Raw genomic sequence first — 18,292 nt, 5'->3', positions numbered from 1 at the left:
TACATTTAGTTGATACATTTATCATCTGTGTCCCTGCTGAGCAGAATCTCTGGGTTTCATTACAGGAAGCTGTTAGAATTGATACAATAGTTGCTAATACTCCAGAGATGCTGCTGAGAAATTTATCAAGTAAATGTTGCAAAATTGTAATTACCGAGCTGCCAGACTCAAACACCAGAGACAGGAACCATCAACTTTAAACTTAGATTTTTGGAAAAACAGTAAAAAGTAACTAATGGAAAATAATTGAAAAAAAGTCTTTATTTCTGGGGAACAATCTAAAAACAACTGCATTGAAAGAAGTGTTTGGAAGGTGAAGGTGATAACTGAAATATTGCACTGCTGTGCAATATCCAGCTCTTTAACAAGGCTTGATAAAGGGCTGGATAGGCTCGAAACATTGTTTGGCTTGAGGCACGAATAAATTGCAATTTTTCACTTAATCAGCGTGCTGCTGGAATACTTTCTTAAGTATAATGGAAGTGCTACTTTTTAATGCACATTCCCTGTCTCATAAGTAATTCGGTATAAATGCAAGTGCATGTGTTTACAAAACAGAGGTTTTTAGTTACAAAGTTATGATCATAAAGTTGATAAGCCTCAAGATAACCCCATACGGTGGTCCCTAACTTGTTTACCGCTGGTCATAGTATAAAAAGTCGTTTACTTCTCTACATAGTATCATTACTTTTAATCAGTGTCTCATTGAACCTTGGTTTCAGTCTGAGGGTTAGATCCTCCCCCACCAGTATGCGGCTTTTAACAGGGAGAGATTGCCCAAACTAACGCCCATTTTTAAAAGCATAGGACCACCATTAGTTTAAAGGGGTGGGTATGGGGTGCTATTACAAACCACATATGAAGCTCAGCTACAGCTTCAGGCTACAATACAATATACAAAAAGGGGTTGTGGGAGCACTTAAAAGGCTAAGTTAAAGTAGATTTAAGTATAATGGAAGTGCTACTTTTTAATGCACATTCCCTGGTCCCCTGTCTCATAAGTAATTCACAAGTGCACTTGTGTGTGTGTGCAGAAATATTCACAATTTGTGATTATACCATATTTAAAAAATATATATAGACATTTGCAGAGTGAATACAACTTTGTAATTCTGTTTGTATTGTATATACACCACACTTGTCCAGCTTTATAAATATTACCATGCCCAGGGCAAATATGTTCACTGTTGGAACTATTCTGAACTGACTTTTTTAGCATCATAGAGAATGTGGGTCCTGATAAGTTTGTTAAATTGATTATAAAGCTACTACATCATTGTTTAAATATAAAAATAAATATATAATACAAATATACAAAATCACTGAAACCTACAGTTGTTTTCAGAATAATAGCAGTCCAACAACACTAACCTGATCAATCTACTATAAAAAGTAATAGAGTAATAGAAAAACAATAGGCCCAACAGTTATGATATACATGTCAGGTCATTCATTCTTTGAAAAAACAGGTGTCAATTACAGCCCTTATTTAAGGAAGGAAAGCAAATATTGTACATACTGGTTATAGTGCATTTCTCTCTGAAAATGGGTTGTTCCAGACATTGTTCAGAAGAACAGCGTACTTTGATTAAAAAGTTAATTAAAGAGGGCAAAACATATAAAGAAGTGAAGAGAAAATGATAGACTGCTGAGCTAAAATGATCTCAACTGTTTTGAAATGGCAACCAAAACTTGAAAGATGTGGAAGAAAATGTAAAACCACCAATTGAATGGATAGAAGTATAGCCAAAAATGGCAAAGACTCAGCCAATGATCAGCTCCAGGAAGATCAAATAAGGTCTAAAGTTACCTGTGAGTACTGTTACAATTAGAAGACACCTATGTGAAGCCAAGCTATCGACAAGAAGACCTAGCAAAGTCCCTTTGTTGAACAAAAATTGCTGAAGAGGTTACAATTTAGCAAAGAACACATTGGCTGGCCTAAAGAGAAATAGCGTAACAAGATTGTTTCTTTTGGGTCTATGGGCCACAGACAGTTTGCCCAAAACACTGAATTCAAGGCACAGTACACTGTGAAGACAGTGAAGCATGGTGGCAAAAGCATCATGAAATGGAGATGTTTATCATACTGTGGTGTTGGGCCTATATACTGTATTGCATACCAGGGATCATGGATCAGTTTCAATACATCAATATACTTGAAAAGGTCATGTTGCCTTATGCCAAAGTGAAAATGCCCTTGAAATTGGTGTTTCAACAAGACAACACTAATTATACCAGTAAATGAGCAACATCTTGGTTTAATACCAACAAGATTGACGTTATGGTGACCAGCCCAATCCTCAGAGCTTAATTCAGTATAAAACTTGTTTTTGAGGCAAAACCAAGAAATGCAGAAGTGTTGTGGAATGTAACAGGTGGCAGAAGTCAATTTCATGCAACACAGATGAGCAGCAATTCTCAGAAACAGTGGTTATAAAACTGCATATTAGTTCTGTGATTAAAAGGAAAGCAAAATCTGGAAACATTTTTCAGTTTATATAGTGAATGTTTGAGTGTGTAAAGAAGAATGCCGACATTGTTTTTGATCAGCCTAATATTCCATTTTCTTCACTTTCTGTAAATAAATAACACAAATTTGTTGTTTGTCTTCATGTCTTGATTTGGAATTGAATGTGCAGTGTTCCCAATGCATTTGGGTATGGAAATTCCTAATGCTTGTGTGTATGGAAATAAAAGCTATTATAAGTAGTGATGGGCGAATTTATTCGCCAGGCGCGAATTCGCGGCGAATTTGCGCGATTCGCCGCCAGCGAATAAATTCGCGAAACTCCCGCGAAAATTCGCTGAAAAAATTCGCCGGCGTCAAAAATTTTTTTTCAAAAAACGGACGCCGGCGTCAAAAACGGGCGCCAGCGTCAAAAACGAGACGCCGGCGCCGTTTCGCGAATTTTTCGCCGTTTCGCGGATTTTGCGCGAAATTCGCGAATTTTTCTGCGAAGCGAAACGGCGCAAATTCGCCCATCACTAATTATAAGGCTTGTGAGCTTTATTCACTTTGGTATTATTCCAAACACAACTTTAAAATCCCACTTTATATGATTTATAAACTCCTGTAGACAAATATCAACTTCAGTTATCAGTTATGTTTCTGTTACTGGTCCTTAATTTGTTTCAAATTTCATTTTGAAAACGCTAACAGCAGCATGAAAAATATCTAACCACTTTGCAAAGACACCCAGTAGATGGTATGACCATCAGGAAACACAATGCACAGCAGGAATCTGAACAGTAACACCAACATGTTAAAGTAATGAAAATAGAATATACTGATTGCACTGCAGTGGTACAACTAGTGTGTTTGCTTTAGAAATGCTACTATAGTTTATAAAAACAAGCTTCTGTGTACCCATGGGGCAGCTATTCAAAGATGAAAAAAGAGAAAATGGAAAGGACAGGCTTTAATTGCAGGGTCCCTTAATCAACTATGTGTTGAATTTAATATTGGGTATAAGTTACCAGTTTGTTGTGTCTTACACTAGATATATTTTTAGCATTAAAGATAAGAAGTGTGAGAAAAGGTACTTATGCTTGTTTTTAACAAACATTTGAAGGATTGGAGACTTTGTTAATTAATGATGCTATGTACAATAGAGTTCAAGAGAATGAAAATAAAACAAGAAGAGTCCTGAAACTGTCAGAGTAAAGCAGTATTGAGTAATGGAATCACAAGCAGACTGAAGGTAAAATATATTGTTTCTGGTAATATATGGTATTTATAGATAAAGGGGCAGATATATTACGGTTCAAACTGTGAATTTGAATTTTCAAGTTTTATTTTTGTTCAAAACTCACAAATTTGAGTTAGGACTAGTCAAGATTTATTATACAACTTGAATTCAAAAGTATGCAACCTAAAACCTGCCAAGTTCATGTAGAAGTCAATGTCAGAGGTCCAGTGACCCATTTGAAGATATTAATAGCCTTCCTAACATTGAGTTTAGTTGAATAGTCAGTAATAGACGTCTGAGTTTTTTTCTTTAAAAAAAAAAATTCTCAAATTAGGCAGACTCGTTGACATTGTGAGTAGAATATGATGTTGCTACTGTAGTTGTTTTTACATGATGAGTTTCCAAGATTTTAGGTTTTTATATGTAAGCAAACATTCGAGTTTGGAGAGTTTTTCATATTAAAAAACACAAATTCTAAAAGTACATTTTTGATAAATTCGCCTCCAAATGCTATAGTGAGTACAATGGTAAGGTTGAAATATTACACAAACTTTTGTAGCATTTTCTGTGTGAGAAGAAAATTATGAAGAAGTACAGCATATTGACAGTGAATATTAGAGCATAGAACACTACAGTCTATTCTCTACATTCTGCAACTTCCTATAGAATTCAAATTTGTTTCAATTTTTTTATAAGATGAAAGGATGAAAATATTATTTTTATATTTTTAAGTCATCAAAGATTGTTTGCTTTGGGAATTGTAAATAGCAAGAATGTAAATAGAAGAAAGTTAATGATTTGGCATTGCTACAAAGACAGAACCATCATCTTAAAGTCTCTTAAACACATTTCTACAGTATAAATATCATGCTTCTCAGAATTATACACTCACAACTTCAGATACCCCTTGAATACACTATTTGGAGACTCAATAGCCAAACTAAGGCACCATGAAGATAGCAGCAGTTTTTCTTTTAGTGGCTCTAAGCAGTTGCTTTGGTAAGATATATATTTTTTTTTATTTACTTTATCTACTAAATGTTATAAATAGACTTTGAAAAGGGATTACAAAGGTATGACAATTTTATAATGATTTCTTTTCAAATCTATCTACATTTTTAATGATTCTGTTTATGTAAATTCAAATTGTTCTAAGAATATTCAACCTATGTTTTAAAGCTCAGTTGAGATATTACTTTTGTGCCAGTAAATATTGAATTGGCTTGTGAAGTCTCAACTAACAGACATGCAATAGTGTTTCAGAGATACTTTTTTGTATATTCTTAGTTTATCTTTTACACTTCAACTTCATAATAATTTTATTGTATTCCTTCTTTTAAAAATATTCTTCCTATGATAAAGATTCTTCAACTGCTCTTTTAAATACTGACCTGGTGAGCTGCCTAAAAACACTACTGGTGGTAGGTAATTCATTTTTACTCTACTTAAGAAACTTGCAATATTCTCTTCTTCCAATTTAATCTGTTTTAGAAATCCTTTAGAAGTCATTTTCCTTTGTCAAAAGGTTTTTGATGTTTTAACAGTAAAATCGTTTTGTAAATCTCTGACAAAAAGGCAGTACTCTAACTACTGTGTGATAGCCTTATTTAGATATGTTTTGCTTTTCCAATTGTTACAATAACATAAACTAGAAGACTAGATGATGTAATTCTAGCACATGCAATTTCATATTTTTGAATAATTGCCTTTCAAGATTTGAAAATGTTTCTTTGAACTCAGATCAATACAATTTAATAACGTTTATTTTTTTTCAGAAAAACACCCCGGACCTTATAAAAGAGCTCCAGAGATTGTTATGTCTTTACAAACAAGGAAAGGTATGCAATAATGTAAAGAGAAAGATGTTCTTTTTCAATTAAGTGTACTTAAAGTTCACTTTGTGATTTTCATACCATGCAAAACAAAAATGCACACATAAATGAAAACACATACAATCTATCTGAATATTGTACTAATGTGCCATGAAGAATACCTGGGAAGGAAAAACATCTATCACTGAATTGAAAACTTCCCAAATAGACATATTTTTAAACATATAGGGGGTTATTTATCAAGGTTCAAAGTTATCCCAATATTGGGTGCTACAAACTCCGATCTAAGCCGCTCAGGTTTTTAATGCTTATTTATTATTACATTTTCCCGAAAATTTGCTTTGCGGTAAAAACTCTGAGGTATGGCACGAGACCAAGCACACATCAATAAAATCATTGGGACTTCTCCCATTGACTTATATGCTACCTCAACAGGACTGAGATGCCAGAATTTCAGATTCGGAGTTTTCCAGCCTCGGGGTTTAATAAATTCCGAAAAATCAGTGATTTTTAAAAAGCCCAATTTTATATATATATATATAAAAAAAACATCACAAATTTTTCTTGATTAGTGCATTCGGGGCTTAGTAAATAAATCCCATAAAGTTACTTTTATAACATTTTACTCCAAATGAAGTGATTTACACAAATAAGTTATTCTCATGGATATTCAATAAAACAGATGTGCGTGTCTATATGCTCCATTTATGGATTGTAGAGACCTGTGGCTCCCCCATAAACACACATTTTGTGATCTATTGATTAGAATACTCTTCCAACCCCAATGTGACTCTAGTTAGTCATGGTGCAAACAAATACAGAAATAGGTCTGTGACATTTTTTTTGTATTCTTTTTGTAGGATGAAAACAATGAGGCCCTGTACAGACAATTTCTAAAAGAACTTGATACGTTACTGGTAATTAAAGTTTTTATAACATTCTGTCTTGTCTGTGTGATTCCTAATTTAGATTGCTTAAATTGTCTAGTAACCTTAATGCATTTACCAAATGTTTTGTCTTTTTGCAAATTTTCAGCAAAACTTTGTCCATCAACTAATTATAAGGGTTGTACTTAGCAAAAATGCCTATTTTGATAATAACTGTCCAAATCCACATTTGTTTGCAATTTCAATTTGATATTAGTCCACTGTTTCTTGTAATATCCTTTTTTTTTTTTTTTTACATTTTTATAGCAAACTGCAGGCTGTTCTCTTGATCAAATTTTGGGAACAAAAGATGTTCTGGTAATGTATCTTTATGCTTCTCTTGAAAAATATTCAAACATAGTAAATTAGGTTGAAAAAAAAAAGATATACATCCATCAGGTTCAACTTTTTCAGTCTATATATAACCTGCCTAACTGCTAGTTTATTCAGAGAAAGGCAAAACAGAAGTGGGCCTGGCCGGAGTGCACCCCAGCTGGCAGCTCACCCCCACTTCCCCCATTGCAGCTGAGTCTATTTTAAGGTTAGGCAGAAAGGGTAGCTGCCCAGCACCCCCTAATTGTTGCACCCTAGGCAGCTGCCTCTTCTGCCAACCCCTAGTTCCACACTTCTCAAGCCTCTCCAATTTGTCTCAGAGGGGGAAAGATTCCTTGCTTATTCTGAGATCGCAATTGGACTAGTCCCTGGATCAACCTGTATTTTGAGTTATCTTTCATAACCTTGTATTCCTTTACTTGCCATCCATCCTTCTTAAAGCTATATTATGGATCAACCTTCTAAATATTTAGATGGAATCTCCTTTCTTCTAATCAGAATGGGTGCCCATGTGTCAGCTAGAAGGACCTACTGGTAAATAAAGCATTAGAGAGATTATTATACAATCCCCTTATATATTTAAACATAATTATTATATCACCGCTTAAGCATATCTTCTCCAACTCTAGTGACCAAAGCTGTACATAATTTTCTAGATGGGGCCTTGCCAGTGCTCTGTACAGTGGAAGAATATACCCCAAACTCCCATGAAACTGTTAACCAAATACTTGCAAATGCCATACTGTGTATCTATTAAGAGTCAGGGCAATTAGGAATAAATCCACATATAAAATGCCAGACAAGTTTGTACAGCATTCTCCTCTACATCCTCACTGCTCCATACTGGGCAAGCAACATAAGGCAGGAGGAGAGACCTTGCTTATGCAGGGAAGGGATGTCACGCCAAAGTAATATATATATATATATATATATATATATATATATAATATAACAATGTACATTTATCCTGTGTTCACAAATATCTTGGCAGTTATTTACAATAATTAAGCTATGGTGAGAAGAGTCAGTGGGAGGGTAAGTGGGGAATAGGTAGTGGAATTACAAGCCCAATGAACACAATGAGGAGAGCATGGCAAGAAGGAGAGTGGTCTTTCCAGACCTCTTCTTCCTCAAGGAAGGAAGGATATTGTAGTCATCTCCCTCCTTAGAATGTGATGATTTTTAGAAAATCATAAAACTTTTAAAGTAATATGGCAGCTGCTACAGTATAAGAGAGAAATAGTGAGAAGTTATATGGCTGTTTAATCACGCATGGTCAAGCATTTTACAAAATAAATATAGAGTTCTATTGTGCAATATTGTAGTTAAGCTAACTGCATCAGAAGCATTCCATCTCTTTTCAATTGCATTAAGCATTAAATGACTCAATGTAGACCTCTCAGTGTGTTGCAGGGGTTTCAGATTTTGTATGTAGAAACAGGAAGTGGATCCACATGAAAAGGCTCTCTTCTTATTTGTGTACAAAGTAAAGGTAACCCTGATAAGAAAAAACATATTGTAAAAGGGTTAACTCATTAGAATTATGACTGTGTCAAAAGCGAGCCCTTTACGATATTTTGAAAACTAAACTTCAATAGCATTGTTGACATTATGTTGGAGGAGTAATAGAGCTTGTATAAATGGAGTTGTCTGTAATGAGGATGAGCAGTGGAAATGAAGCCCATAGACTCCAATGGGAGAAAAAAATGTTGCGTGTAGGCTTGGGTGAATTTGACCCATTTGTTTTGCCAAAAAAAAACCCATCACCGCCGGTGATGTGTCACCGACGCCCACTTTAATGGGCGTCAAAAATATTTCGATCCACGGCAAAAGATTTTGGCGTGCTTCTTTTTATTTTTGATTGCCATACAAGTCTATGGCCATCATTTCTGCGGCAGAACAAGGTGAATAAAATGTGCCCGTCCCTAGTGCATGGAGAAGCAAAACATGTCCAATTCACCCATCCCTATCTGTAATATGACATGAGGTGTTTTCTCTACTAGGAAACTACTACTGATAAAGTTGGCGATGTTGCTAGTGATGTTGCGCAGAAGCTCCTTGAAGCTGTGGTAAATATTTTTTCACTTTGCTTGCTTTAAAATCAGTACACACAACAAAGTATCAGCAGGAATACATAAAACTCCCCTTTGCATTTCATTTTCATTTATATGTATATAGTATAGCAAAAGAATATTCTGTTTTTATAATCTGACCATTGAGATATCAATGGGATTCTTTAAAAACTTGGTTGTTGTTTGTTGAGATTTTTATTGAAAAAACTTTAATTTGTAGAGAAAAAAACAACATTTTTAGAGATTTATTATACCCTAAAACTGCTAGTCTGGTCTGAACCTGAAAATACCTGTTGAATTCATGTAAAAGTCAATGGTGCAGTAGCTGTCCCTTTAACCATTTGAATATGTTTTTAACCTTCACGAATTTTGGAGTTTTATGCTTGTTTTTGTTGAAAACTTGACAATAGTAATTCTATAAAGTTGTACAATTTGACTTGAAACTTCAATTGCTTTGTTTGTAAACTTGAAAAGTTTTTGTCAATCTGATATTTTCAAACTGAATTATTAGTAAATAAGCCAAATTCATAGGTGAGAGTTAGGTCAAGATTGTTCCTGGTAAAATATAAATACCCTAATTCTAATATATTAATTCTAATGGCTTGTTAAGATGTCTGTCTTTGTTCTTCCTTCTACTAATTATGATACAAAAATGTTAAGACTTATGAACACACATGTATACACGATCTCTTTGCTTTTTATGACCCGTTTAAGCGAATAGCTTTGTAGCTTATGAATTTGATTTGGACCAGTTCTGCAAATTTTCACAATATTATAATAACTAGGGATGCAGTAGCATTAGGACACGTTGGACTTATTTCTTGTCCAGTACTGAAAAGTTCAGCTACTCAAAATCTAACCATGTAGAGTAAACTACTAGACATTCTGGTAAATATGGACAGAACTGGTTGCACTCTGCTAAAATGGTGCTTAGTCACATACAAATTATATTATTTTGACCAATATACAGTGTTAGAATGTATATTGATATTTCCTATGGAAATTAACTGCAAAAAAGTATGAAAAGAAACACTTGTGTTAAACTAACTTTTTGTATGTTTATTAGGATTTTCTTCAAGTTCTTGGCACAGTTTTGAACACAGTATGTGACTTGACGGTAAGAACAATTTGAAACCTGACCAGGATATTGTTATTATCTTTTATTTATATAACACTAAAATATAACCCAGTTATTGTTATCATTTATTTGGATTTAACTATTATAATACCAAAATATATATATATATATATATATATATATATATATATATATATATATATATATATATATATGGGAGAGAGAGAATTTTGCAGCCAATTTTAGCAGTTGTGTAAATAATACATAACAATGCAATTCATTTTATTACTTTTATTAGAAACAACCTCTGGGAAGTGTGTCAGATATATTGGTAAGTGCTCACTGTTTTTGTTCAATGCTATTCGATCATCTTCGAATGTCGAAGTCCAAAATCAACTTTTTTTTAGCATTTTCTTGTTTGTCATTGGTTTTTTGTTATATTTGTTTTTTGTCATACATCACACAATATATTACCATTTACCAAGTTTATTTTTTTTAAAATAAAGACAACAAAATATAACATGAAATAGGAAGGAAAAACATTTCTAAAAAAATTGAAAAAAAAAATGTATGCATACATTAGGACATTAGAGATTTTTGTACCTTTTTGTAGCTTTTCCCAGCTACATTTTTAGAACCAGTGGAGGATGCTGTGCCCCAGTAAAGAAGAATGCACAGTAAATATATATAGAGCAGATTCTGCTCTTACATAAAGGCACACCTGCAGTGTTTTCAATCTATTTCCCTATAACAAGTAAGGCATGCAAATATTTGCATTGTAGCATGTTTATTGACCTAAATCTCTATTTACAAATGTTTCCATATTTTATTATGCATAGCAAATCTACCTAGAGATAATAATATTGTCCTGATAAATGTTGAGTGATCATGTTACGGTGCTAACTGAAAATTATCTCCTCTCATGGAGATATTCTCCTGGCAATATCCTCTGAATTTAATTTAGAACCTTGAACACTATTCCTTACAAATGTACTTTTTTAATATCTTTACAGGGAATAAGCCTTCCCAGTCTAACTGGGTTGTTGGTAAGAATACATTATTCCTTGCTTGTTACATGACAAAGATAAGTTTATGCTACACTATAATAAGAGGGCATTGACAGTGCAGTGTCTATCCAGCTGTGAGTGAAGTGCTGTCAATTTTACAAGAAAAATTTGAATTCATGAGAGAAGATACAGTTAATATCAACATTCTTAATTGTCCAAACAAAAATATACATGCACAAACCTGTTATTCCTAAGTGGGCGCACACACACATAAAGCATATGTTGTACATGCTGTAATGTTTCTGAAAACTCAACTTAACTGAGAACTTTCCAAGGAATCCTATATGTAACATTTTGCCTTAAACCTTATCAAAAATAGAAAGATTTGCATTTTGATTAATAAAAAATGAAAACTGTGAAAAATTTAAAATGTATATTATGTTCCAGATTGTAATACTTGTTTGTTTCTTACATACCACTCATTTTCCTAGTGCAAAATGTTTGATCATAATTGATTTTGTTATTTTTTTAGGGCTTTTAACTCTCCAGAATTCTCAATGTAAGCAGACCTAAATAATGCTTTCTTAGATTTATTTCTGGTATGTCCTATATTTAAAATATACTTTTGATAGTATTACTCTGGTTAAAAAAACCTTTTAACCATGGCTAGAAAATGCACACAATAGAGACCGTAATAAAGTGGATCATTTTAGTAGGTAGAAAACTAAATCATTTCCCTTTCTTTTCTTTTTATTTTCTTTTATTTACAGGGTTACAAGTGGTAAACATGGCTATTCTGCTAATGGGTCACCTGATTTCTTTTCATGTCTAGTGTAGCCAGCTACCTAATGCTGCATACTGCATAATAACTGCTTGTAAAATGTAATTGTCTTAAAATGACAAATAAACAGCATCTGCAAAAAAATGTCTGTGCTATGTATATTATTAGTTGTTATAAATATTGTACTATAAGAAAAATATTATTTATTTTTAATGTTTATATATTTTGGTGATTCCCTGCAGCACTTTACAGAGTAAAAGGGTACAAATAAAATACAATACACAGACAAACATTTCATCAGAATAGATGCACAGTTACAATAAGATAATGTTAAGAGATGTATGGGACCTGCTCCCAATATTTAAAAGGGAGAAGAAATTAGACATACGGTCTCATATAATTAGAGTACATTTCCGTAGAACCAAATTGAGAGATAAAGGCTAATTGTATTAGATAATATTAGATAAAATAAAGTAATATTGAAAAGTCATCATAGTCCCCTTAAAGGAATGTGGACTATCTGGAGTCATCTATAACAATATATTACATTACACATATATACATTTTTTATTACTTTTTAATAGGGAATGCATTTTAAATATGTTGAATGCATTCTAAGACAGCGGAATGCTTTAATCCAGTCTTGAAAAATAAATTATAAATCCTGCCCACAGGTTTTGATTTGGCATGGGGTTCATAATTTGTGCACTTTGGGATCTCTTTGTTAATTCCATAGGGGCTTGTGGTAACAGATACAAAGCTATTCATTGCTTTCTCCCCATATTTAAATTTGCACTGGGGAGCATGGACATGCTCTGAGCAGCATGCCAGTTATGACACACTACACAATGCCAAAGGATCTTTACTACTGCAGTGTATTATTTTTAGAATAATTCCCATGCAAACAAGGAATGTTGTTGCAAAACCAAACCTTTATGGTTTGATAGAAGTGTTGGTGTTGTGGTAAGTAAGAAAAGATGTGCTTTTAAGGCATTCAAGTTAGCTGGGACAGCCAAAACATTTACCAAGTACAAGGATTCATGGGAAAATAGTGATTGGAAAAGGGTATTTCCGCAAGGAGTAAAAAGAATACAAACTCATTTTTAAATATTAAAAATATGAAGCTGGAAGTGGTGGGACCCTTAATATCTGAGGGGAGTCAGCTGGTTGGTGAGATCAGAGAAAAAGCAGAGATTCTGAACTGTTATTTTACTTGTGTCTACATAAATGAGGAATCAACTATTAAATGTTTCCTTCTTAATAGTCCAAATTCAAGTAATACAATAAATGATGCATGGTTCACGTAAGAGGTAATTCAAAAGAGACTAGAACATGAAAAGATAAACAAAGGTCCAGGACTGGATGGTATTCATCCCAAGGAACTAAATGAGCTAACCTTTGCGATTGGCAAACCTCTTTAATGCATTTTTCAGGAGTCACTGAGTTATGGTACACTGCCAAGAGACTGTAAAATTGCCAATGTGGTGCTGCTATTCAAAATTGGATCCTGTTCTCAGCTTCAAAGCTATATTTCAGTTAGTCTGACATCAGGCATAGGAAAGCTTTTTGAATGGGTTTTAAAGGATAAAAAAATGGAGTTTTTTGCAAATAATAATATTCCGAGTTTGTGCCAGCATATTGTAGGCATAATAGATATTGCCATAATAATGTAATTCCTTTTAATGTGAAGGTATGATGTAGTAGTAATGTAATCTACTTAGACTTTGATAAATCATTTGATGCAGTACCACACAGAAGGTTACTTGTTTAACCCTTTAAGTGCCAGCAGAATTTCACATTTTGGTTACGCGAAATGCCAGCCGTTTTTGAAACATTTTGTGCTCTCTCACTTTAGGGGCATTTTCTGAGGGGAAACCTATAGTTTACCTAGGAAAACTATACATTGTTTTTTTCGGTAGAAACTGAGCTTTCTAAATCTGCCTGAGTTTTCATGTATTTCCACCTGTGCAAAAAAATTTATAGTGCTAAATACCAAAAAAAAATGAAAAATTACCATTTTTCATCGTATATCAATTTATACCAGAAAAATATTTCATTTTACGGAGGAAAATCCAACTGATTTGGAAAGCCTTATGTCTCTCGAACGTGCCAATACCAGATATGTATAGTTTTAGGGAGATTTAGAACTTCTGTACCTCAAAAACTCCCGGCAGTATATTACCGAATTTTGAAAGCACTAAGGCAGAAAACGGCATGCTTTAGATTCCAAGGCAAAAAATCCTGAAACCGTAGGTTTACCCCAGAAAACCATACATTTTTGAAAAGTACACATTCTGCCTATTACAAAATGGGTAACTATGTCTCTCTACTCCCAACTACCAAACATAAAAGCTTGTCTGAACATAGCGGTTTTTCATAAAAAAATTCAAAATTCTGAAAAATCATTTCAAAGGTTTTATTTTGCTGCTCCGCATATCCCAAACTATATTAGGTACCAAGAAAAAGCACCTGAAATATGATTGCCAGGGGTCCACTGAACAGTTTGATACCCATTATGCATAGGTTTACCAAAGTATCTGGCATTTAGAGACACCAATATGAAGTTAGCACATCCAAATTGTTCAGGACTTTACTTCAGCTACTGAGAAATCAACACATTGACTGCATTTTTTGTGGTGTAAAAACACAGAAATATATGTTTACCCCCCAAAACCCATATATTTTTGGAAAGTACACATTCTACTGAATCTAAAATGGGTACCCATGCCTTTCTGCTCCAAACTACTGAGTCGCAAGGCTTTCCCACAATTGTCGGTTTTGGTGAAATATCTGAAAATTGCCTCAAAGCTTCAACTTCTCAGCACCATATCACCCATGTATCGTTACGCACCAAGAAAAAGCACCCTAAATATGATTTCCAGGGTTCCTCCAAACAGTTTGGTGGCCATTGTTCATAGGTTTACCAAAGTATCTGGCATTTAGAGGCCCTAAAATGAAGTTAGTGCATACAAATAGTCCTGTGGGTAACTTCAGCTAATGAAAAATCAACACATTGACTGCATTTTTGTGGGGTAAAAACACAGAAATATATGTTTACCCCCCAAACCCATATATTTTTGGAAAGTACACATTCTACTGAATCTAAAATGGGTACCCATGCCTTTCTGCTCCAAACTACTGAGTCGCAAGGCTTTCCCAAAGTTGTCGGTTTTGGTGAAATATCTGAAAATTGCCTCAAAGCCTCAACTTCCCAGCACCATATCACCCATGTGTCATTATGTACTAAGAAAAAGCACCCTAAATATGATTGCCAGGGTTCCTCCAAACAGTTTGGTGGCCATTGTTCATAGGTTTACCAAAGTAACTGGCATTTAGGGGCCCCAAAATGAAGTTAGTGCATACAAATAGTCCTGTGGGTAACTTCAGCTAATGAAAGAGCAACACATTGACTGCATTTTTGTGGGGTAAAAACACAGAAATATATGTTTACCCCCCAAACCCATACATTTTTGGAAAGTACACATTCTACAGAATCTAAAATGGGTACCCATGCCTTATTGCTCCAAACTACTGAGTCGCAAGGCTTTCCCAAAGTTGTCGGTTTTGGTGAAATATCTGAAAATTGCCTCAAAGCTTCAACTTCCCAGCACCATATCACCCATGTGTCATTACGTACTAAGAAAAAGCACCCTAAATATGATTGCCAGGGTTCCTCTGAACATTTTGGTGGCCATTGTTCATAAGTTTACCAAAGTATCTGGCATTTAGAGGCCCCAAAATGAAGTTAGCGCATACAAACAGTCCCGTGGGTAACTTCAGCTAATGAAAAATCAACACATTGACTGCATTTTTGTGGGTTAAAAACACAGAAATATATGTTTACCCCCCAAAACCCATATATTTTTGGAAAGTACACATTCTACAGAATCTAAAATGGGTACCCATGCCTTTCTGCTCCAAACTACTGAGTCGCAAGGCTTTCCCACAATTGTCGGTTTTGGTGAATTATCTGAAAATTGCCTCAAAGCTTCAACTTCCCAGCACCATATCACCCATGTGTCATTACGTACTAAGAAAAAGCACCCTAAATATGATTGCCAGGGTTCCTCTGAACATTTTGGTGGCCATTGTTCATAAGTTTACCAAAGTAGCTCGCATTTAGAGGCCCCAAAATGAAGTTAGCGCATACAAACAGTCCCGTGGGTAACTTCAGCTAATGAAAAATCAACACATTGACTGCATTTTTGTGGGGTAAAAACACAGAAATATATGTTTACCCCCCAAAACCCATATATTTTTGGAAAGTACACATTCTACCGAATCTAAAATGGGTACCCATGCCTTTCTGCTCCAAAATACTGAGTCGCAAGGCTTTCCCACAATTGTCGGTTTTGGTGAAATATCGGAAAATTGCCTCAAAGCTTCAACTTCCCAGCACCATATCACCCATGTGTCATTACGTACTAAGAAAAAGCACCCTAAATATGATTGCCAGGGTTCCTCTGAACATTTTGGTGGCCATTGTTCATAAGTTTACCAAAGTATCTGGCATTTAGAGGCCCCAAAATGAAGTTAGCACATACAAACAGTCCCGTGGGTAACTTCAGCTAATGAAAAATCAACACATTGACTGCATTTTTGTGGGGTAAAAAGACAGAAATATATGTTTACCCCCCAACCCCATATATTTTTGGAAAGTACACATTCTACAGAATCTAAAATGGGTACCCATGCCTTTCTGCTCCAAACTACTGAGTCGCAAGGCTTTGCCAAATTTGGCAGTTTGGGTGAAATATCTGGAAATTGCCTCAAAGCTTCAACTTTCCAGCATCGTATTGTCCATGTATCATTACCAGAATAAAGCATCCTAAAAATAAACATAAGGGTCTACTAAACAGTTTGATGCCCAATGTGCATAGATATACCAAACTATGTGGCGCACAGAGACCCCCAAATGACAACATGTATAGACATATACACCGCTGACGCACTGGCTGCTGCAATATAACCACCCGGTGTGTGTATTATGCGACATTAGACCACCTAACAGTACAGAGACCCCAGAAAACCATATATTTTCAGAAAGTACACATTCTGACAAATCCAATATGGGTAAATAAGTGTTTCTACTGCAAACTGCCAAACTGCAAAGCAATGCTGAACATAACGGTTTTTATCAAATTTCTGAAAATTGTCACAAAGCTTGAATTTTACCCCATTATATGCCCCACATTTCGTAACTTATCAGCATAAAACATCCTAAATATGAACGCCAGGGGTCTACTGAACACTTTGATGCCCAATATGCATAGATATACCAAACTATGTGGCGCACAGAGACCCCCAAATGACAATAGTGTATATACATTTTCACGGCTGACGCGCTGGCTGCTGCAATATAAGCACCTGGTGAGTGTATTATGCAACATTAGACCCCCCTAACAGTACAGAGACCCCAGAAAACCATATATTTTCAGAAAGTACACATTCTGACGAATCCAATATGGGTAAATAAGTGTTTATACTGCAAACTGCCAAACTGAAAAGCAATGCTGAACATAACGGTTTTTATCAAATTTCTGAAAATCGTCACAAAGCTTGAATTTTACCCCATTATATGCCCCACATTTTGTAACGTATCAGCATAAAACATCCTAAATATGAATGCCAGGGGTCTACTGAACACTTTGATGCCCAATATGCATAGATATACCAAACTATGTGGCGCACAGAGACCCCCAAATGACAATAGTGTATATACATTTTCAAGGCTGACGCGCTGGCTGCTGCAATATGAGCACCTGGTGTGTGTATTATGCGACATTAGACCCCCCTAACAGTACAGAGACCCCAGAAAACCATATATTTTCAGAAAGTACACATTCTGACGAATCCAATATGGGTAAATAAGTGTTTCTACTGCAAACTTCCAAACTGCAAATCAATGCTGAACGTAACGGTTTTTATCAAATTTCTGAAAATCGTCACAAAGCTTGAATTTTACCCTATTATATGCCCCACATTTCGTAACTTATCAGCATAAAACATCCTAAATATGAACGCCAGGGGTCTACTGAACACTTTGATGCCCAATATGCATAGATATACCAAACTATGTGGCGCACAGAGACCACCAAATGACAATAGTGTATATACATTTTCACGGCTGACGCGCTGGCTGCTGCAATATAAGCACCTGGTGTGTGTATTATGCGACATTAGACCACCTAACAGTACAGAGACCCCAGAAAACCATATATTTTCAGAAAGTACACATTCTGACGAATCCAATATGGGTAAATATGTGTTTCTACTGCAAACTGCCAAACTGCAAAGCAATGCTGAACATAACGGTTTTTATCAAATTTCTGAAAATCGTCAGAAAGATTGAATTTTACCCCATTATATGCCCCACATTTCGTAACGTATCAGCATAAAACATCCTAAATATGAACGCCAAGGGTCTACTGAACACTTTGATGCCCAATATGCATAGATATACCAAACTATGTGGCGCACAGAGACCACCAAATGACAATAGTGTATATACATTTTCACGGCTGACGCGCTGGCTGCTGCAATATAAGCACCTGGTGTGTGTATTATGCGA

At 35.0% G+C, this 18,292-nt stretch overlaps 1 protein-coding gene across 1 annotated transcript; it reads left to right on the top strand.

Annotated features, from left to right (window-relative positions):
• Positions 1-4,564: 4,564 nt before the first annotated feature.
• On the top strand, positions 4,565-11,867 carry LOC121402209. Its single transcript, XM_041588701.1, has 11 exons — positions 4,565-4,691; positions 5,055-5,113; positions 5,468-5,530; positions 6,385-6,441; positions 6,718-6,768; positions 8,787-8,852; positions 9,922-9,972; positions 10,232-10,264; positions 10,947-10,979; positions 11,473-11,499; positions 11,711-11,867. Exons 1-10 carry the CDS (start codon positions 4,643-4,645, stop codon positions 11,479-11,481), a joined length of 471 nt encoding a protein of 156 aa, XP_041444635.1. The 5' UTR covers positions 4,565-4,642; the 3' UTR covers positions 11,482-11,499; positions 11,711-11,867.
• The last annotated feature ends 6,425 nt before the right edge of the window (positions 11,868-18,292 follow it).

Source organism: Xenopus laevis, chromosome 3S, assembly GCF_017654675.1.
Source record: "Xenopus laevis strain J_2021 chromosome 3S, Xenopus_laevis_v10.1, whole genome shotgun sequence".
Classification (NCBI taxonomy): domain Eukaryota; kingdom Metazoa; phylum Chordata; class Amphibia; order Anura; family Pipidae; genus Xenopus; species Xenopus laevis.
The sequence above is the reverse complement of the archived record's forward strand: the minus strand, read 5'-3'. Positions and strand labels throughout refer to the sequence as shown.

What these genes read in the sequence shown, in the direction of transcription:
- LOC121402209 (XM_041588701.1), top strand. Translation starts at nt 4,643, where the DNA reads ATGAAGATAGCAGCAGTTTTTCTTTTAGTGGCTCTAAGCAGTTGCTTT. An exon ending in TGGGAACAAAAGATGTTCTG is followed by an intron (nt 6,769 to 8,786) that starts GTAATGTATCTT and finishes TTTCTCTACTAG; the next exon opens with GAAACTACTACTGATAAAGT. An exon ending in ACACAGTATGTGACTTGACG is followed by an intron (nt 9,973 to 10,231) that starts GTAAGAACAATT and finishes TACTTTTATTAG; the next exon opens with AAACAACCTCTGGGAAGTGT.